This window comes from Bemisia tabaci, chromosome 2, assembly GCF_918797505.1.
Source record: "Bemisia tabaci chromosome 2, PGI_BMITA_v3".
In the NCBI taxonomy this organism is placed as follows: Eukaryota; Metazoa; Arthropoda; class Insecta; order Hemiptera; family Aleyrodidae; genus Bemisia; species Bemisia tabaci.
Genome location: NC_092794.1, coordinates 41574183 through 41596812, shown reverse-complemented (window position 1 = coordinate 41596812; position 22630 = coordinate 41574183). Strand labels below are relative to the sequence as shown.

The following is a 22630-nucleotide window of genomic DNA, read 5'->3' as shown; positions in this document are numbered from 1 at the left end:
CTCCTTTGTCCATTGCAACCACTTGCTTCCACCAATAGGATCCCTCCATGTCTCTTTTGTCTTATTTGTCTACAGCTTTGTAAATCAATTTCAGTAATCGGCCCGCTGAATCTATCATCATACTGCATTTTGAGTCAAATAACCCCCCCTCCCCCCAACTCTTCTCAAATCTCAAAAGTAAGGGAACAACCTCGACGCGTGTTGACAAAGACGGCGTAGAGATACAACTATTCGTGCTTGATGGATGTCCGTGTTGCATCTGCAAAATTGAAGGCACGATGGCGCGGTGCGTACACTTGCAATGCTCCGCTCCATACTGCCAACGAGGTGTCGTTCAGATTTTGGAGAAAATTAAAAAAATGAGGCCCGATTACGCCTCCCCTATTTTCGGCTGGACAATTGATTTTTTTTTCTTTTTCTTAATTTGAAGTCTGTATATTTTTTTGTGTGTATTTGTATGGACCTGTATCTAATCGTAATCAGTCCTTATTAAATTCTCTTTTAAGTCTTCATTGAGTCAAAATCGGCAAACAAATAGATTTGGAACGGTAATATTCAAACCACGTGTCTCGGAATTCCGTGTTATCCCTTAGCTTTAAGAACACGTATCTCAGTTGTTCGGTCATTTCTCCAGACATTCGGGAATATTATTCAAAATGCCGATAGAGTCTTTAAGAAGCATCTTATCCTTACAATCTTCAAGAATTTTTTCCCCTGCTGTACCTTAAAAGGAGAAAAATAGAGACAGTTTTCTTTCGTTTTCCTGAAAAATCAAGATTTCTGAGATACCTGGCCGCGAACTTTCGGTATATCAAAATAAAATTTTACTTTGCCCATGTCTAAGAAATGTGGAGACTTTTGGACCAACTCGAGGCAAAATATTATTTTTGTAAGAAATTGGGGTGAAGGGTAGTTTGACTTTTAGCTTTAAATCTTTGGTTTAAAATCTTTGGGCCCTTTTAATGCATATTTCACAGGTAATCCCTGAATTTGTATCTACTATGTTGCTAAATCGGCAAGAATGCTTTGCAATTCTGGTGGAAACATCGTATTTTTGCCGCAGTGGCAGTGCGAATTCGTGATGGCAAGATCACTTATAGTTGCTATTGAATGGAAACCCCTGAAAGCACAGCTCGCGGTTAACGGGGAGCGAGGCCTGACAACTTATCTTGGTCCATAAGTCCATACGCTGTTTTGTCGTTTATCTCTCTCGCACTTATTATCCGATGTGGCATTCCTCGGCGCGTCAAAGGCGCCACCTAGCGCACACACCTAATTTTGCAATTAATTATGTTGGGTAATAAATTTATGTTGCAATTTTTGCAAATTAATTTTTGGTACTTCAGCAAATTGATTTTTTTCCGGACTTCTACTTTCAGTGCAAACAAATTTGGTCATCTGCGAGTTTTTAGTCCCTCGGGGGGGTCTTTTGTAGAGCTTTACGTAAACTTCAAGATGCAATAAGAAGAATAAAAACTTCCAAATTCTAAAACGAGCTCTGAACAAGTTTGAATGGATATTCTTGCCGAGAAATACACCTTTCCTGTAGGAATTATTCATTTATTCCTCTAAAATGCAAATTATTATGATAGAGTTTGTGTACATTGCATGCCGTTGACAGCCCCAAGAAAAGTCTAAAACTGGAGGACCAATCAAAAAGTGGTACAGACATTGCAACACTCTCGCTAGGTACTCTCGGAAGGTCTCACCAAAGGGATGATTTTTTAAATTGATAGACAAAGTGATAGACATAGAGAAGACATAGGGAACATGGAGCGATCCTATTGGCTGATATGGGTGGTTGTTATTGACCAAGGGGGAAAATGATGGACTAACTACAGGATCTCTCGTGGGTTGCCATTATAGTTATAGTCTATTACCTACCTCTTTTGTCCATTAGAACCACCCTCTTCCACCGATGGGATCGCTCCATACTTCTGATGTCTTCTTTGTCTATCATTTTAAATAATCAGCCCGCTGGTAGGTCTCGCCTAGGAGGAAATTCTGAATCAACTATCATTGCATTTTTGGTCTTTTCACAGAGACGCCGAGAAGAATGCGAGCGAAAAGCGAGGAGGGGGGAGATGGACCCCCGGCTGGAATTCACCTTCCAGCTCCTCATGGACGGCACCGGTCTTCCTCGATCCGACATTATGGATCACGTGTTCGATGGAAATATGGTACGTTTTTCGATCATTAACCTCTCTCATCTACTAGTTCAGGCTGAAGTAGATAGTTTTAGGAATATCCTGCTGGCCAACCGTTGAAATTGATCGACAAACCGATAGACAAGGACAACAGAGGAAATATGGAGCAATCCTATTGGTGGAAGAAGTGGTTGCAGAGGTTTAAATAATAGATTAACTAACAGCATCTCACGAGAGACCGTTTAGTTTGTCCATAATTTTCCCCGTTTAGTCCTCGCAGTCGCACCCGTTTCAAGCAACAGGATCGCTCCATTTTAAGCGCGCTATCTGCAATATAGCGAACAGAGATATGTGGTTTAGCCATTTACCTAATGATATGAGAAAAAATAATGAATGTACTCCAAGGGCAGCCGTATGTATTTCGCAGGCAATTCGTAATTGCCGGTGAGTCATACAATCTATTTTTGTTAAAGAAAAAATTTAAAAGTTCAGAAATAAAGATACATGATAGGATGTACATATTAATATGATTTTAATTCAAACAGACCCTCCCTCCCACCTTGAATGCATGATACTAGTAGCAGACTCGCGGGTGCGTGTAAAGAAAACAAGTAGTGACCTTCGTTGGATTTAGTTCCGATAGGCAACTAAACTAACTTCCTAGCAAAGTGGAGAGTATACCGAGGTTTGAAGGCGCTCCACGCCAATCAAACCTTCACTATGTCGATGCAAATTATTTTAACACGCATACCGCTTGCAAATTGGTGGAGTCACTCTTTAAACTATACCAATTCAATGGGCCTGTTGCAAGGTGCGGGGATTTGCAAATTGATGCCTGATTCTTATGGCAAATTTCACGAAAAGAACGATGGCGCTATTAAAAAACCTTGAAATGACCTCTCAAACTCAAAAGAAAGCTGTTTTTGGAACCGACCCATTCAAAACGGTCGCTTTTCAACCGCCATACTTGTGATTGGTGGATTCTATGCTTGTGACTACTTGTGACGTGAAATGATATGACAGACCTGGTTTCTTCATCACTTACAATGTATTTTCCCGTAAGGAAATGGCAGCCGCTTTTCAAATGCAAATATCGAGTCAATCGCTAATTTTTTGATCAAAATTGAAAGCAGAAATGGATTCCTCGTACGTTTAAATGGTTAAAACCTTCATTAGATAAATAAGAACCGACGGGATAAACCCTATTTTTAAGGAAGACTGTAGTCAATGGGCGATTGTTTACATCTGCTTAGTGATAACAGACATGGACATTAGCTCAATATTTGGTCATTTTCATGAGTTTTTACTTGTTTGTCACTATTTGAAGGTAAGTTTATTTTGTAAATCAATTGTCTAGTGTCTTAGGATCATGTTAAAAGCTGTAAAGGTATACTTTGTTACTTATTTATTCAGAACACACTCCGGCAGTCCAACGCTCAAACCCTGGATGTTCTCTCAATGCGTGTAAATCATTCTTAACTCTTCAACAAACATCTCAATATCATTCAGAACGTTCCCACGTTTTATAAACTTATGTTATTTTAAAATCCTGTGTGTTTTAAATGTAACACTATACAGAAAAATTTATCGATAAAGTCTGGTAATCGAAGAAGGATCCTACGTCTACTTTCCTTGCCTCCAGCTAAAACATACCGGTCTCCTCATCTCATCAGTATTGTCAAAGGTAAGTTTTTTTTTATCATCAATGATTGATACTATCATTTTGGTGTCTTCAGTGAAGCATTAAAGGGTGAAATAGTAAGATATAACAACTGACTCGCTACATCCAGGTTTGAGCGTTGGACTGCCGGAGTGTGTTCTGAATTAATAAGTAACAAAGTATACCTTTACAGCTTTTAACATGATCCTAAGACACTAGACAATTGATTTACAAAATAAACTTACCTTCAAATAGTGACAAACAAGTAAAAACTCATGAAAATGACCAAATATTGAGCTAATGTCCATGTCTGTTATCACTAAGCAGATGTAAACAATCGCCCATTGACTACAGTCTTCCTTAAAAATAGGGTTTATCCCGTCGGTTCTTATTTATCTAATGAAGGTTTTAACCATTTAAACGTACGAGGAATCCATTTCTGCTTTCAATTTTGATCAAAAAATTAGCGATTGACTCGATATTTGCATTTGAAAAGCGGCTGCCATTTCCTTACGGGAAAATACATTGTAAGTGATGAAGAAACCAGGTCTGTCATATCATTTCACGTCACAAGTATGGCGGACCCGAAACGACCGTTTTGAAAATCCAAATTCTGAGGCGTTTTTAAGTTGATTTTTTGGGGGTTTCCGGTGATCAAAAAACTCCGGGAAAATTCCTGTGACATCAGGAGCCTTAGGTCTTTCGATTAAAGCAATAAAAAAAATTGGTGCAACAGGCCCATTCTATTTTCCTATCAACAAACAGCAAATTGAAACATTTTTTTGATTTACACAATATTTACACTAATCCTGTATTCAATAACATTACAACAGCTGGATGAGATAAATCAATTATTCCTACCCCATATGAGGAACAAGTTACTATGGTTCTATCAGGAAGTTGAGGAGTGTGAATCACCACCACCTGTAGACACGGTATGTGGTCTATTTTTTTCTTTCTTAAATAAACTACCGCAAAAAATATATTTTATAAAAGTATCAAAGGGATGGATGATCTTCCGCAACTAATCTGATCGAATGAATTAATTAAACTGAGTCCGCTTAATATGAACGCTGCCATGAGAGCTGCCATGTCGTTCAAACCATTATGTACGTATTTTGCGCGCCATTGTGGACTCCCCGCTTTTTTGAAAATTGGCGCGTCAATTCATAAGTTTTGTAGGGAGCAGCACTATAAATTGGCGGGAACCAATGAGAGCAGAGATTGCTTTGTTTACTTTTACTCCTGTAAATGAGTGTAAACAAAAAAAAGCATGGTCGATTTTCCTGGTTATCCCATTGTTATCCATACAGAAACCGGTATAGCTACACACGCTTAACTTATACAGGTAGCTGAAATTAACAGCAGATGGAAGCAGACTGTTGCTTACTACTTTACAGGTGACTCAACGCACATGTTCGTTATTTAATGTTTCTGGAATTTTTCCCGGATTCCAGGGTTTCCCGTCACCCGGTCAGGGTTCCCGGCTCAAGTTTTGGACCACCTTCAGGTGTCCAAGTTTAAATTATAGTTTATATTTATTTCTTTAGTAATTAATTTTATTGCATCTATCTGCGATGGGTTGTAGGTCGACTTTCCACTTTCCCAGTATTTTATTGTATGTGTACTCATTGCATTCTTTTAATAAACTACATCCCGGTTATTTGAATCAAGCACATTGTTCGGAGGCATAGAGTACTTCGGAGGTCATAGTTTTTGGTACCACCTTCGAAAAATTGGGTTTGTAAAGCTACACACTTTCATCTTTCTGCAGAACATTCAAATTTGTTTTTCTTATCGTAAATTTCCTCTCTACAATTCATAGACTTTAGCTCGCCTCCTCCTGAGTACTTAGTTGAATCATGTCATCTAATACCCATCAAGATCTGCGTAAAGCACTCATTGAAGTAAGTTTTAAGCAAAGTACCTACAAACTAGCGGATGACAGGTGTGAAGTACCTATGTACCCTTCACATTCTCATGTATTTTGGTAGAGTCTATGCCCTTGCCAATAATATGTTTCCGCTTTTTTAGACTGCGACAAAAGCTCCACCATCTTGCTTCTTGCATTTAATTCAGTGATGACAGACGATCTTTTGTAGCAGTCTAGAAGTGCGTAAACTTATTTGGCAAGAACTCTATTGGCATGCAATACAACCTGTTTTGTTAGCATGAAATGGGTTATTAGGTACGAATTCCCCCGGTTTTCTCTGTTGTTTGTTGTGGATACTTAATGTCTCAGATCCAACATGAAGAGTCCTAGTTCATTCTCATCGTTAGGGTCAAATAGTTGAGACATAGTTCACTTACTGCACTTCAGTACCTAGCTCATGCAAAACTTGACTTGCTCAGAACAATGAAGGTAACTACTGATGGTGCATCTCTTAATATCATCGATTATCCTTCAACCTATCATTATATTTTATCCCCCAAAAATGTTTTATCACTCTTTGTTTAACACTGAACCTCATGTTCAATGTTCTGGAGCCTCGCTTTGCCATGATCATTTTATGGATTTAAATTTAAAATTTTGCTTGACACAAAGGTACTGATTCTCTCCTCAATTTAAAATTTACAACCCCTTTAGAAAATTAAGAAACTATAGGAAACATAATTTGTCATTCTTGATATGAAAGAGACAGAGAATCCAATTCCTATAAGGTTTTACCTTTCTATCCTGACAGCACTGCGGTCAATCAAAGGAGAGTAACTGTGGTAATTTTTCATTTCAAAATACTGTTCAGGTCTTCCGCGAATCAAATTCAATTCCAACTTTTTGTTGTTGCAGACGAAATCTCAGTCAAACAGGCTAGCCTCAGTGCTCCCCAAATTGCAGGGGTCAGCAGTCGCAGCCCACCCGAAGAAGAAACTTTTTTTGACTGATGGCTGGCAAGTTGAACTGACAGGCATTGCCATTTACATGTTCCGTTTGAATACTGGCAAGCAACTTCCTGAGGAAGGATTTCACAAGGTATAAGTCATGAAAATTTTATATGTTGAGCAGTGGAATGAATTGAACAATACCTTTGCAAAGATCAATTACCATGTCTGATTACGGGCGAAAAATGCGGACCTACTGTGGAGAGAGAACTGTAGAAAATTCATCAGGGAGCCCTAAAATGTTTCAGTTTAGGAATGATAATTGATGATCAAAGCGGAAATAATATTTTTTCATTGCAATTTTTTAGAACTTCTGCTCCTAATAAATTTTTTCAAATAGGAACAAGCTAATTTTAGAGCTAAAACTGTTTGCAGAATATTTTGCCAACAAACAGGGGAGGAAAAAAAATGCGGAAGTTTTAAAAGAATTATGTCTAGTTCTCCAAATAAAAAATGAAGAATGACAGGAAGTACATAAGGTCGCAAACCGAGGTACAGGATCTACTAGTTTCATCTGCGATAAGAGATGGTAATATGATACCTCCTGCTTTTTTGTCCAGGATTTATTTTGCGGCATAATTGATGGAGCACAAATTGGTCTTGTCACGTCAGTCCAACGCATTATGGAGTGTGTTTTTATGGAGGCCTTGGCGCATCCTGCATTTGATGAGGATGAAGAAAGCAGTTGTCCAATGCTCAAAAATCAATTGTTACCAGGACTACGATCTTTTTGCAGTGCACTGAAAGGTATATTCCTCAAATATCATCATTTAAAATTAATTTCAGTTAATTCTCAGATTTTTTGTTTTGATGCAAGAATGCACTTAAATTAACAATGATGAAGACTTTACCTTGCTGGAATTTCCATAGCTTTTTCAAATATCAGTAAATTGTAATGACATTTTTAAGGATATTCTTTAAAGGCATGATTTACGTGTGTTTTATGTTGTTGTCTATAGTATCAATGCTTCGAACTTTTAATCGAGCTTTGATTTTATGTTCAGTTTGTGAAGAAGTTTGCGATGAACCGAACATTTTTGATGACGGCTTAGTGTTAATGGAAAGTGTAAACTCTATTAATGAAGCAAAAGTTTTGGCCAAGGATCAAGATCAAGTAGCTGCTTTAGAAGAGAGGGTCATCAATTGGATGAAGAAAGTCCAAGAGGTAGATTATTATACCAATGGAGGCATTTTATAATTGGATTTCTTTTAAAGCAGGATTAAAATATCAGCTGTAGTCACTTATTAAAGCTTTAAGTAATTAAATTAATACTTTTAAAGGGGATTTTGAACACTAAGTTCTCATATGTATACTTTCAAAGATTCTAAAACTACCTCATTATGAACTGTACAACGGCTTTTCCAAAAGACCTTTTGCATGTTGCGCTCTTGAATTTCCCCTCTTTTTTTTGTATCAAAGAAAAAGAAGAAAAGACTGATCTATTGACTTAATCTTCATTTCCAGGAATTCTCTCTCAATCCAAGAAAAACCTATAGACTTCATGGTATCAATATCTCAGTATTTTTACAGCCGTATCCTTCAATTTATTTTCTCCTATGTCTTAGGTTCTGATGGAGAGTGAACAGCTACGTAAAGAGAATGACTCAAGTGGTCCCCAGGATGAATTGGAGTACTGGAAGAAAAGAGGAGCTCGTTTCTCACAAATCGTCATGTACCTGCAAGACAAAGAGGTATTTCTTTAAACAAGCTTTGAAATTATATCCTTTCACCACTTCAAATACCTTACTTTAACCCAGGTTGCCGTTTAAAGTTATTTATGTTTCCCTTATTTTTTTTTTAATTACTCGTTTCAGCTTCACAGGAACTGGTGTACTATGACATTCAAGTGCAATGATCTTTTCCATAATCACTTGTGTATTCTATTAAAGCCAGATATCATCTCCTTCTGTGTGATTCCTTCGATAGTAGCATAATACCCTCCCCTTAAAGATGAAGGATTCCTATAATCTTAACTAATTTAAAGAGTGAATTTTTATCACTTCATCTTATTTTTTTGTGTCGCATGTATCATTTTTTCATTAGGAAAGAAAATTGAAGGAAGCATGCTATGCAGTTTACTTTCTGTGAATAAAACAAAGAAATGGAGGAGCAAGATAGCAAAAATTAATTCTACAAAAATCAGTCACTGTCCAGTTTCTAAGGCATCGAAGTTTTGTTGATCTTGGAATTTTTAGACAGTAATGCACACTTTGGCTCTCTTTTTGAGCGTACCTACACCTAACATTGGTAAGATCAAGATAAAAAGAACTGTTAAATGCATTTGTAGTGGATTAAAGCGGTCAGCATATTTTTGAATGATGATACCTTGTTAACATTGAAAGTGAATACTTAACATTAGGATAAAATTTGTTATTCTTGACCAATCTATTTTCTTTTTAGTCACCAAATCAGAATTATACAATTCATTACGGGCTTTTTCAACTGTCAATATGTTCTATACGTATTTCATCGATATGACTGATGTTTTCTGACATTTCAGGTACAAATGACCCTGCAATGTCTGTTGATTTCACGTTCAAAAGTCATAAAACAGTGGCGCGAAACTGACATGAAAATAACATTTTGCTATAATGAAGCACGGGACAATGCAAAGTTCATACAAGCCATGGAAAAGTGTTGTCATTCTCTATATTTGCAAGATCCTGTGAGTACCTTTTTACCCCAGAGTTTAAGTATAATACAATCCTGGTTATTTTAGAAATAGGAGGTCTATCATTTGATCATGTTTTAATATATTATGCTCTTTTGATTGCAGGTTAGATTAAAAGATTCAGTTTTAAGTCTTCTTCAAACTGTTCGGCTGATTCATAGTGTGTCGCAATATTACAACACTTCTGAAAGAATATCATCACTCATGGTTAAGGTAAGTTAAGTTATAGAAGTTTTTGCACCTCTTTCAATATTTACTTTGAGAAATATTGACAATTTTTTTTTAAAATAAGAAAAATAGAGTGCATTGTATTGATAGCTAAATGAAAAAATGCATATCCAAATAATTGCAGTGTTTCAAATTGTCCATTATGATTCATTTAGCTTCAAGGATAACACTTCAAAATGTTTCCTTGCAATTTTTTGTAACTTTTTTGTCATGTGTGAAGAAAATTCACAGAAAATTTAAACAGAAACTGTCAGTGAGTTTTCCTTTAAAAAATGGAATATGAGTAGAGACTTACAACGTCCCAATCTGAAACACATTTTTTTTTTTTTACTCTTAGTACCTCTTTTTAGTCTTCAGTACCTTTCAAATGCTTCAATATGTCCAAAAAACTAGGGCCTTCTCAAAAATTAGTTTTCTCAGTTTATTTTTCTAAAGTAAGTAAATGAGAATATTCTATATTGAGAAAAAAGCTATATTGATCCTCCTATCTTCTGCTCTAGAACAAGTTGAAGAAGGTAAAAATCGGTGTAGTAGATTGCTGACACAGTCACCTCTACTAAGCCAACCACCTTTTCATGTGTGCTTGGATATGAACAAGTTGAAAATAACCTAAAATAACAGCTGCAATGCAAATGAGCGCAAGTATGAAATAGCTTTTTTCACACTTCGGCACTGTCCTCTCTTTTGTCTAAATCTCCTTATTCTATTTCCCCAGCTTTTTGGTGTCTCATTAGTAGTTTTACTACCAGCAAAAGCAACATAAATTAAATTACACGATTAATCATATCATAATTATACTTTAATGGGGCATTTAAATATTACTGAATTGTTTCTTTCATTTTTATATTTTGACTATGTAATCTACATTTTCCACCATTTTTGAATCAAAGATTTCTTTGCTTTTCAGATTACAAATCAAATGATAGAAACTTGCAAACAATACATAACTTGCCGTGGGCAAGAAACAATTTGGACACAAGATAGGAATGAAATTCGTCAAAAACTTTATGATTGCATTCGTTTGAATAAGTTTTACCATAATACCTACACCTTAATAAAAAATCAGCCATTTATACCAAATCAATCTAGATTTGGATTCTCAGAAAATTATGTGTTTGGAAAATTTGATGCCTTCTGTGATCGACTCAGCAAGATAATTTCAATGTTTGACCTAGTTGATGATTATCATTCATTATTTGAACGGCGAATGGAAGGTAGTATTTTCCTCTTAATTCGTTGATGTTTCATGTGTCCTAGCATCATCATGGAAATTCTCTACTTTTCACTGACTCTTTTGCTACCATATTTATCAGTTGTAACATTTTTATGTCAAGATTTTAGACTCGGATTAAAATTAGCTCTGAAATCATAATAGATTTTTTGCATTCTTTCTGATAGCTAAAATCTAGAACCATATGTCTAAAAAATTAGCAGCTGATTTTAATGACTCTTTTATGAAATAAAAGTCACTGAGCTCACGTCTTTTCATGAAATTTTAATACTGAAAACGCACGTATATGGGTTTGTAACAAAATATTATAAATAATGTACCTAAGATTCCTAATTCGAAAAGCATTAACCCTGGGGCTCACCCACGTTCTGTCCGCTGGAGAAGGTATTTTGCAGGTTTCCTCAATTTGAATTCTACAAGCATATATTTCTCCTTTTTTGAGTGAGAGCTATCAATTTATCTCAAGCAATAATTAGCAGTTACAAAAGTAATTAGTAATTCCTGAAATAACCAGGAGGAATTATTACTGTTGACGTAGCGTTTTAGTCTCCTTGTGGATGTAAATGTCATTTTCTTTCTGCGGAATTGCACAAAAGAGCATTTGAAGACAGTTTTCTATATGTACTATAAAATGTGTACTGATCTTGAAGCTGGAAGCATGCTGAACTTGAAGAGATCAGTTTCTTTTTTTCATTTTTTCTAAGGAAAAATTAACAAATACCCTCGCTTATATTTTGCCAAAAATAATTTTAGAGAATACTATTACAGAACACTACTAGAAATAATTTTCATTAAAAGATACTATTCAAAGTGATTTCTTCTCTATGTTACAGGATTGCTCTTAGGAGAAGGTAATTATAACAAAGTCCGCTTCTGTTTGCCCAAAACTACCATCTTTGCCATCCAACTCTTAATTTTTCATATGCACCAAGGCTTGATCACGGATTTACCCAGAACACTGTCCTCATAACTAAAAAGACAAACCAAGCCTAAACACACTTAATATGTTCTTTTTCAAAACGCTTGATGTAGATTGACCCCTACCATTTAATGACTTCGAATTGAGGGCTAAGTGAATTCCTTGTGGAGGAACAATGTATGCATCGCTTTTAGTGCAACTTTTTTTAAATTTAATGAAGTAGACCACATTTGGCAATAAGGAACTAAGTATTATCTCTGTATCATCCATGAAAGCACCTATCTGCATTGGAAAACTAATGAAATGTATGTTGCCTCTGAAACCAGCCAGAAATATTAGAGCCAATTGTGATCCATGTGATCAAAAGTCTTGATAAGAGATTCTTTGCTGATAATTGTTATGTATTTTGCTTTGTAACTCAGATATTTATTTCAAAGCTGAGCAGATTTTATCTAACCACCATGTAGTAACCATGAACATATAAAATGCATTTTGTGAAATCATTTGTAATTTTCTTTTTGAATGTAACAAACAGCTCTAGAGGATGCCATGAAAGTTTTCAATGATGCCAAAGCTAGCGTCACATCAAAGGAATATGATTATTTAGATCAGAGAAATGATGAATTTGACGAAGATTTTGAATTCTTCATCGGAAAAACAAATGAGTTGAAGCAAAAAATTGGCACGACTATTGAGGATAACTTTCAAAGTGTGTGGGAAAGTCCTCAAGGCATTTGCTTCTTGACAAGGTTCGAAAAGGTAATTATTTCCTTATCATTTAATGAACTTTCTATATCTGTTTCTCAAATCTTTGTTTTCTTCAAAGAAAATCCTGTAGGCAACTGTTGGTTACTTTTCCTCCAAATCAATTAAATATGGGCAGAGGTCGCCAATGTGGTAATTGAAGATAGCATTTTTCAACTCTAACCGTGGCTATGCTGTTTTTTAGAACTCTTTATGTACATATGTTCTGTCTAAGAGTTCAAATGTTTCTCCAAATCCTTGCACCCTTTGACACAATTTTCCTCCATAAGCTTTTAGCCTAAAACTACTGCCTAAAAATTCATGATTAGTAAAATTTTCCAAAACATATTTAGATAGTAGAAGATCCTCAAGTTGGCGTAGAAATTTACTCATTTTTGAAGCTAGAAATTTTAAAATTTGAATTTTGGCGATCCATTGTGAAGTTCAATATCTCTTGATTGTGCACCTATAAATCTATCTGAGATCTATCAAACAATGTCTCTTGCAGGTTAGTGAAAAAATACCACTGTCTAAGTTGAATGAAAAATATACCCGAGTTTTGAAGTATTGTGACCAAGAAATAGAGAGGATTCTTAAATTATTTCGACAGCAAAAGGATGATCCAATTCTTGCGAGAAACTTTCCTCCTGTCGCTGGTAAACTTAAATTCTGTTAATCCTCTCCTTCCTCTCTTCGTATCAAACAATTTTTTTTCCCAATCAAGATGTGACGATATTGTCTTGCAACATTTGTTTTATTCACTTGGAATGCATCCATACAGAACAGAGGGTCTTCAACAAACCCCTCAACTATCAGTTTAAATTATGATCTTTAAAAATGCTTCAGTGGATATCTTGTCGGCTCTTGACGCTTCACCCACAATTCCAGAGAATGGATGCCATAACACGAGACTGAAACTGAAACTGTTTAAAAGCCCTTCTATTATTGAAATTGATAGACAAAGTGATAGACATAGAAGATATAGGGAACATGGAGCGATCCTATTGGCTTATATGGGTGGTTGTTATTGACCAAGGGGGAAAATGATGGACTAACTACAGGATCTCTCGTGGGTTGCCGTTAGTTAGTCTATTACCTATCTTCTTTGTCCATTGAAACCACCTGCTTCCACCAATGGGGTCGCTCCATACTCCTTATGTCTTCTTTGTCTATCGCTTTGTCTATCAATTTCAATAATCAGCCTGCTGATGAATATTTTTCTTCTTTTTGGTGTTTGCATAATTTTGCAAGTTACATTACCTGAGCAGGTGCCCTCTCATTATCCTCTTTACTTACTTACTCATTTCTTTGTTTAATTCTGTATTTTTGTGGATATTCATGTTTTTTTTACAAATAATTAGCTTAAGTGCTTTAATTTGTAGGTCGGATAAAATGGGCTCGCTCCCTTCATTTTCACCTCGAAGATTTAGTGAAAAAAGTGTCAGTCCATCCAGTTCTGAAGACACTTCCACAAACAGCTGAATTAACGCGGAAATACAATTTTGTTGCTACAACTTTGTTGAATTATCAGAGTGACATGAAGAACATTTGGATGAATCACAATGTGAGTTTTACATCAAGTGGATATAATGTTTGAATTTTTTTAAAGTCTTTTGAACTTTCAAGTAAACAACAGCATGTTTGACCCCCTGACCTAATCGCCCTAACCATTTTTGCTGCTGTTTAAGAGAAATTTTACGTTTTATTTAATATCTCCTGCGATTATTGATTAAGTAAACTATAATCTGACTAAACTAACATCAAAAAGTGTAGTTTCTGTTGAAAAAAACTTTTGGTCATCTGACCATACTTGAATCTTTACGAGAAATTAGTCAAATTTTAAAATTCTCAATTTTTTCCAAATTTTAAACGGTTTTAAAACAATTTAAAAGAGTTTTGTCCAGTTTTATTTCCTTAACTTTCAAATAATTTTTTCTGGTAGTTTTAGTAAAAAGTTTCTTCAGGAGATTGGAGGTTTAGCAAGCATTTCTGAAAAGTGAACCGATAATTTTTCAGGTCTGGGTTGTTGACGAGTGCTTGAATAAATCGCTTTTAGACATTAGTGATGATTCTGGACAACTTGTTGTGAATTTGGATAAAAGAATCACACTACTCATCAGGGAAGCGGATTGTTTTTATAAGATGGGTCTTCCTGTGCCTGTTGTGACACATACTCTCTATGCTAAACGAGACTATTTCACCCTGGTGACGGATTCCTTACAAGTGAGTCAACTAATTTCAAATTTTGATACTGTTTTTATTGAATAAATTACCAGGACTTGGGTTTTAATGTTCTTAAATGGATTTGTGTCAAAAAGTAACCTCTAGTGTAAACTTGGACGATGAATTGATGATGAAAATTTTTTATTTTGATTTTCAAAAATTTGTAATTTACAGCATGTTTGTGTTTCATAGGTAGAGAAAATTGCGTTCACCTGCAGTGAAGTATTGTAGAAATTATAAAATATATTGTCAACAAATAGCGCATACATCACTACTAATCCTGGATACTTTGCTAAATAGGAAACGGTTGTTATAAATTACTAATTAGTGCAAGTTTTTAATGCTGATTTGCATCCAATGCAAGTTCTATAACAATGACGACTTCTGAAATGACAATTTTTTTTTAAAACCGAGTAAGCCAGCAAATTCTTTTTTCTTTCCATTTTTGGCCATGCTCTCCAAAAAAAGTTGAATTAAGGATCCTTGGTTTTGTATGATGATCAAAAGTTTTACTTTAAAATTTGGTCAATTACATTGTTACAGTTTTTATTGAACCAAATTTTGAAGTCTGTAAGAAGAGTAAAATTAGAAGTCCGGCCCCTGTTTTTGCCACAATTGATGCACCTAGTAGCACTTCTACAACCAGGATTGCACAGCTTATCATGGACAGATCGGAAATGGAATGAGTTTGTGAAAAACACCTCAGATGCTATTCGTGACTTTGATGTCTTAGTCACTCGGTGAGATGAATTGATAATGTACCAGCATATAAATTCATTGCTAATTAGATTCAGTGTATGATTGGATAACACAAGCATTTGAATATAATTCTGAATGTAGTTTTAAGCAATAGTCTAAGAGCAACTATCATACTTTAAAATCAAGAGAAAATTGAAAAACCTTGAAGGAAAAATTGACGAAAATTGAATAAGAACTTACAATGCTTGAATGTACCTAGAAAATTGAATGGTTTATACCTGCTGAATTATACTGGTTACTTATTATATCAGTTTGCCTGCTTTGAAAGGCATTTTTAGATACATTGTATCATATGCTGTTCCTTTGAACAGATTCAAATTCGATGCAAACAGCTATCTCCATTCTTTCTTTTCTTATTTTCAGAGTTCATGATATCTACACAAATAGAATACTTCAGGTATTAATGTCAATGCAAACAGTAACACTTCATGCATTGCCAGAAGAAGAGCCATGGACAGTAGAAGAGTTTTTGCAGCAGGCGCAAATTGCCTGTAGGAATGCTGCTTTGGTAATAATTTCTAATGTCTTTTTCTTTGTGTAAGTTCAATTAGTGCTTTGAGAATTTTGTGCTGTTTTCTTTAATCTGTTTTTTTCCAGATCGTCAGTTGTTACATTGAATTATTTTTTTGTATTACCAAGAGTTCTTAACAAATTTTTCATTTCTATCAATGATACAGCCATTGTCAGTACCATCCTCACAAGAGATAACTCCCTTTTACAATCATCTCCCTTTTCCTTTTTATACATTGCTGAAATTTGAGACTCCTTCCACTCCTTCAGGATCTTTGTACGTTTAATCCATCAACCAAACAATTCCCATAGATGTCCGGTCCCCCATATTATCACCATTAGTAAACTAACATGATTCTAAACAAAATATTTCACTATGGTTACGATGTAAAAAAAGTGTTTTATTTTTTTCCGGTTCTTTACAGGAATTGAATAGAAAGAGTAAGATGGTGGAAGAGGCTGTTGAGGAAGTTCTAGAGCTTGTGCGGAAAGGCAGCTGAAGCACACAGATCAGCTGATGGGAATGATATTTTTGACCTTGTTTTGAATGGTGTGTTAAATTTAAAAATCATCTCATATCACTTGAATAATTCTCATCCATCAAAAACGTAAAAATCTGAAAACAGATTATAAATTAAGAGCACTGAATGAAGCGATGGTGAAATAAAAAACTTATTTGTAGAACAAAAAAAAAAAATTGATGTTAAAAATCCGCGCAACATCTCTGAAATGTTGCAAGAAACTCTAACTATTAAAGGCACATCCTTGCAACCTTGAATTAAGAATCAAAATGTTCATATCAAAATTCCAGAGTTGTCGCACAGATGTTTAGCATCCTAAGATGCCAATTTATATATTTTTTTTATTTTTTTTATTGTTACTAAATTTGAACATTCTGGAGACTCTACTACTAAATCTAAATCCTCCCAAGCCAATATCTAAACCCTGGTTGCAGATTTAGTCATAATTTTACTCAACGCAGATTCAATAACCCTTCCTCTCTCCACACGTAAAACACACGTTTCTTGTCACATAGAATGCATGTTCCAACAATAATTTAAAAAATGGAAAAACCCAACAATTGGGTTCTATGCCAATCAAATTGATAGTCTTGATGAATTCCTGATCATAATTCATTCTCAAGTTGTCCACACCATGCATTCATTACCTGTTCTCGTGGTTATAGGTGTTGAGGAGGCAGGAAGTACAACAGGGGGAGCTGGAGGAGGGAATGTAACACCAGCCAGTCAACAGCAACAACAGGACTGGTCAGCTGTCTGGGAGTTCTTTGAAAACCCTTGCTCACTCTTACTAGGAGGTGGAGTCTTGTCCAAGTCTATGCAAGAGGCTGTTTGTAATGCTATCTCCGAGATGAGACGATACTACAGTCGCAAAGTTGTAGATGTACTCATCCGAGTCACCAGGTCCTCATTAGAATGTCTCCGTAAACGATTTACCTCTGAGCAAGGTTAGATTTTTTTGCATCAAGTTTATCAATTAATTAAATATACCAATGAAAGTGTCAGGTTTGAGGCTTGTCTGGAAAGTGTCGATATCTTAGATTTTACTCAATGTCAGAGTTTGGACTTTGTCCGTATCTTTTGCAATGCAGCAAGGTGACAGGATTTTGACATATGTAACCAATCATTCGAGAGAACTGGTTAAAGTGTGTGTATCAAAGGCCATTGTTACGTATATTTTTTTGTAAAAATGACCTAAGTGTGAAAATCACCAAATCCTCTTTTACTTTTGCTTCAAACTAAGAAAAACTGTAGTAGAAACCATTGAGTAAACCGTTACAACAGCCTGATATAATTTAAGTTTTACCTATTCCGTGAGAATTTGAAGAAGTGTTCGTTTGTTTTTTGTTAAAGATTAAACATGAGAAGAAATTCGTTAACATAAAAAGTGGTTAGGCTGATTCTGCTGAATGTCATAAATTGAAGCTTTCAGTTCGAAAACGATCCATCTCAAAAAAATAAAATTTTCCAGAATGCAATACTGGCATAGTAGCCAGAAAAAGAATGTTTCTTTGCAAAAAAATGAACACTGTAAAACACCCGAGTTAGGTCGTTTTCAAACTGAGAGATTCAACATTGAGAAAAAAGATTTTTGCAGGTTTGAAAGAAGCTAATTCAATTGTGAATAAATTTTCAAGTCGAAATCTCCTTTAATTTAATTTGCAACTAAAAAGCATCATTTTAGGAAAAATTTATTTTATAAATTAAAGGTGGACCTCCTGTTTTCATCCTCCAATCTCACTTGATGATTCCGAATGTAGTTGTCAAGCCCAGTCTGGAAGAAGTCCAAGAAGCCCTCATTGCAGCAGGAAAGCACATTAGTGGAGTGGCGAAAGGGGTTAGTCAGTGGACAGCAGGCAAAGCAAGACAGGTAAGGGTTGAAAAGCAATAAGTCTGCATTAGTCGGTGAAAAGTGGGATCGCACCTTATCAGTTATTTTAAATTGCTCATTATGAAAAAGGCAGGGTATCACGCCCCGCAAACATTTTAAGAAAATCTTTGAGACTTCCTCAACTTTAAATCTTTTGAAAACTTCATTGAGTAGAGGGATTTCAATAATCACCCAGAACTGTTGTGGAGGTATCAGGGTAAGTCAATTTTCTAGGAATGTTACGAAGTTCTGTCCTGGCTTGTGTGATTAAATAGTCCATGTGCTGAAAGTTGGGTTTCCATCTGATCTGATTTAATTCCATAATTTCAAAGATGAATGATACAGGGTTGCCACAGTCATAGAATACCAGGAAATCTCAGGAAATTTTAAAAGTCAGAAAAAACTTTGAAACGTCAGGGAAAATGATATAAAGGTCTTGAAAATTTTTTTAAAGTCACCTACATTTGCTCTCTAGAATGGGTTTGATGTTTCGAACAACGGATTTTGTAAGAAAATGTTTTCAGATTATGTCTCTTTAATTGTCTGGGAAATTTACTAAAATGTTCCAGATGAATTGGGAAAAAGTCAGGGAATTTCATTTTCTAAATTTTGTGGCAACCCTGGCGATTTTATTCTCCTCTTCGTAGTTTCCCTCTGATCACAGCTGCCTAAATTCACACCACTCAAGTAGTAATTTATTAGTACATTACTATATTTCTTGGATTTTCTCTGAATTTCAACTTTTTCATTTTCTGTTTTTCTCTGATTACTAATTTTTTTTTCTCTTATCCATGTTTTCTCCAACTGTCCTCTTATTTGACGTTGTCTCTTTGCCCTAAATTGTGTCCCTGTTATATCCTCCTGGCGAATCCCTTTTAGCCACCGTCTAAATGGACTCGAATAGGCAAAGTTGAGCCCATCTCTAACACTGCTTTGACTTCAGTTGTATCTAATCTTGATCAGGAAACTGGTGGGAAAGCATGGCCTAATGTCAGCGGAGACGCAAAAGCACGGAGGCGAAAAATGTATCGACTCATTTCCGAGGACAAGCCAAGTTTCCCCCTCCAGTCACGGAATTTTTTCAATCATGTAATGGAAAACAAAGAAGTAATGAAAGCTCTATCTTTACTCTCCATTAGCTCTCAGAAAATAAAACCAGTAAGTAAGGCTGTGCGGTATTTTCACCTACATATTATATTTTCCTGTGGTCTTTTTTTTTTGCAGTCTCTCTGCAATGCAGAGCAGTTTTTTATCCTAATTTTTCTCAATATTCTGTTGCTCTGAGCATTTATATCATAAAAATTACCATCCTCATCATTGAAAAAAATTATGTTTTCAATAATGAAGATAGAAATTCGCTGTACATATATATCGATACGGTTCATTTAAATACGACCTTCTACATTTACAAGAATTAGTTCATAAAAATGAAACTCCAAATGCCTACTTTTTTGAGATTAAATTCTAGTGATTTCAAGACACTGTAAGCAGAAAGGCATCCATGAAAGGTACAGGGTATGCATTGTTGGGATGTCCGAACTAAGTAATTGAAAGAATGTGCTAAATCAAGGGTGAGTCATTTAATTTAAATTCTAAAATTTTACGATCCATCCATAATTGGACCATTTGCCCTCATGCAATCGTTAAACTGAAAAAGTCTAAGTTTCGCATTTTTCCAGCAACCTATCATGTTTCAGCAAAGCAAAGTGATTTAAACATATTTTGCTTATTTAGTTTGCCTAAAGTAATGAAGGAAAATATACTTTGTGAAATTAATTTTGGTAAGCAGCAAACTTAGACGTTGCGGCGAAGAAAAATTTTGTCACACGTTTCACTAGTTGCAAAAATTGCTTCTTTTAATGCACTCATGATGCTGAAGACATTCAATTAATCAGAATGTTTATTTCTTTCCTTATCCTAAAATAAGTGTACGTGGCAGTAGCCAAAACCGGTCTTTAGTGGCAGCAATGGAAGCTTTCTGTAAGCGAGGATAGCAATTTGGCAAGTGCATTTGAATCATGGACAGATAAAGCATCAAGCTCAGGAAACGAGTCTGAAAACATTTGGACCCATCAAGTGAGGTGGCTTTAATTCAAGTCCGACTCCTTGTGTACTCGTGTGGTATTTTGACACCGTCACTAATCTAAGTCTTATTCTATTTACTCTAATTTGATTTGTAGGTCATAACAGAGTTTCTTGAAAGCTGGTCTCCGTACAAATTTTTGTGGGAAAATGTTATGAGTAAGAAAGCAGCTCATACCATCGGACTAGTTGAGGCAGAGGCCTCTCTTCGTAGACACAATGAGCTGGAAAGTGAATTGAATATAGTTCCTGACTTGTACACCTTTCGATCCTGTCTGGTTGTATCTGTAGGTAAGAACTCATCTAATTATCAATTATCTCATCCTATCCTTTCATGGAACCATTAGATGATGCTCAGACCTTTTTGTTGCCAATTGTCGTCACATGTTTTTCCTTCTTTCAGAAAATTTTAAAAAAATCACAATTTGATAAAGATTGCATAATTTTATATTTAAAGATAATTTTCCCAAATGGATAACTACCTTCCAGAGCAAATCACTGGTACCTACTTGAGTTCATCAACTGGGGCCATTTGCGATTCATTAATTCAATAATTGGTTTTTTTCAAGCCCATGTTTGACGGTCTTTCTGATGCAGTTAGCGGCTTCATTTTACCCTCTGACTCTTCACCCCAGAGTCAAAAGGTACCTAACCCTATTTTAGGCGACTTGAGATATCAGGGGATAACCTTGTGTCAGCCTCATTGATTTCAATGTAAATCGCAATTTTTGCGACTCAGTACTCCTGTGTGAGATAGAGCTACTAAATTTTCCACCCACTGCGGAACTGTTTTTGGAAATTTCTAAAACGCCACCAACTCGATTTTTCCAACAATGTGAGTTAGGTATCCTCTGGCTCTGGAGCACTGATATAAACTAGAATATTATTGAGCATTTTTGTCTCTCGAGTTCAAATTGCAGATCATGTAGTGCAGTTAAGAGCTCCATAAGTCAATAGTGCGCCTTTTGTTTTTATTTCAGAGAAACTAAAATTTGGCCTGTTGACGGAAATAAAAACTTGTAATCATAGATTAGGGAACGCGTTGAAAAAAAAGTTTCATCGTGAAATGGACTATGTTTATGCTGTGATAAATGAAATGGACCGAAAATTAGACAAGCCAATTAGAGATTTAGACGATGTCCGCTTAATCATGGAAACCCTGAAGAAGATCAGAGAACAAGAAGTAGACATGGAATTGAAAATTGAGCCGATTGAAGTATGCACCAATTTTTTTTTAAAATTTTTTTGTTGATGTACCTAAAATTATGCATCCTAATACATATTGTGAAAAATTTTCATCGCATAACATTGATGTTTCATCTTCAAGAAACGTAAGGAATGAAACAGCTCAATATGCTGAAATCATGCTGAAAGAAGGGCAGGATAAGAATATTATATGAAATGAAAATGAAAATATTATTTAGGATTTTATTATTTTCATTAAACGTATATCTTTCCTGCCATCAGGAGATTCACATTCAAAATTGACCGTGAAAAGTAGTCTAAAAAATGAAAATATTTATTGTAAAGGGTTTGATTTTTCTACATCTATTGATAAAATTTTAGTACAAATTCTTTGATACGCATCTACAGAGACAGGAAAGATATTATTTTTCATGTCAAAGCAAGTGGCTAGCTTTGGCTTTTAGTATGAATGTGAGCGCCTAGCTTGAATGACTAATGAAATTAAACAACAATCAGTAATTAAATCAAAATTTTCATCACTAACTATCTCATATCTTTGAGAATTCTTCATCCTGCATCTTTCTTAATAATGGTATTAAAGTTGTTGGTGTAAAGTATTAATGGTCTTATTAAAGTTTACACCGTTCATAACCAACACCCTGATTTTTTCTCTGACTCTCAGGAAGCGTTCAATGTGATCACACGTTATGACTTACCAATTGACCGAGAAGATCTTGAGCAAGTAGATAACTTAAGATATGCATGGCAACGTCTTCTTGCTCGAGCAATGGATGTAAACATCCTTCTATTGACAATGCAACCGCATTTAGAGGCAGATCTGCGGAGAAATCTCGATAGATTCAGGCAGGATAACATTGATTACTGCCACGAGTATCGTACCTCTGGGCCTATGGTACCTGGATTGTCTCCAAGAGAAGCATCTGATAGGCTAATACTGTTTCAGGTATGCTGATTGATATTAGTTGGCGTATTGCCAAT

General features: G+C 35.4%; 2 protein-coding genes across 2 annotated transcripts in view; both read left to right on the top strand.

Moving 5' to 3' along the window:
- Positions 1–17297, top strand: part of LOC140224095 (dynein axonemal heavy chain 5-like) — a 25791-nt gene extending 8494 nt beyond the window's left edge. Inside the window, exons 2-19 of the mRNA XM_072297325.1 lie at positions 2043–2180; positions 4641–4742; positions 6596–6778; positions 7248–7434; positions 7692–7852; positions 8254–8379; positions 9189–9353; positions 9465–9572; positions 10495–10801; positions 11652–11669; positions 12273–12496; positions 12990–13137; positions 13864–14045; positions 14498–14704; positions 15248–15444; positions 15827–15971; positions 16399–16523; positions 17160–17297. Of these exons, the coding sequence (XP_072153426.1) occupies positions 2043–2180; positions 4641–4742; positions 6596–6778; positions 7248–7434; positions 7692–7852; positions 8254–8379; positions 9189–9353; positions 9465–9572; positions 10495–10801; positions 11652–11669; positions 12273–12496; positions 12990–13137; positions 13864–14045; positions 14498–14704; positions 15248–15444; positions 15827–15971; positions 16399–16473 (2673 nt within the window). The 3' untranslated portion in view covers positions 16474–16523; positions 17160–17297. The remainder of the gene's footprint in view (positions 1–2042; positions 2181–4640; positions 4743–6595; positions 6779–7247; positions 7435–7691; positions 7853–8253; positions 8380–9188; positions 9354–9464; positions 9573–10494; positions 10802–11651; positions 11670–12272; positions 12497–12989; positions 13138–13863; positions 14046–14497; positions 14705–15247; positions 15445–15826; positions 15972–16398; positions 16524–17159) is intronic.
- Positions 17129–22630, top strand: part of LOC140223911 (dynein axonemal heavy chain 5-like) — a 6324-nt gene continuing 822 nt past the window's right edge. The window contains exons 1-6 of the mRNA XM_072296416.1: positions 17129–17441; positions 18204–18364; positions 19244–19522; positions 20545–20737; positions 21427–21662; positions 22314–22595. Of these exons, the coding sequence (XP_072152517.1) occupies positions 17129–17441; positions 18204–18364; positions 19244–19522; positions 20545–20737; positions 21427–21662; positions 22314–22595 (1464 nt within the window). The remainder of the gene's footprint in view (positions 17442–18203; positions 18365–19243; positions 19523–20544; positions 20738–21426; positions 21663–22313; positions 22596–22630) is intronic.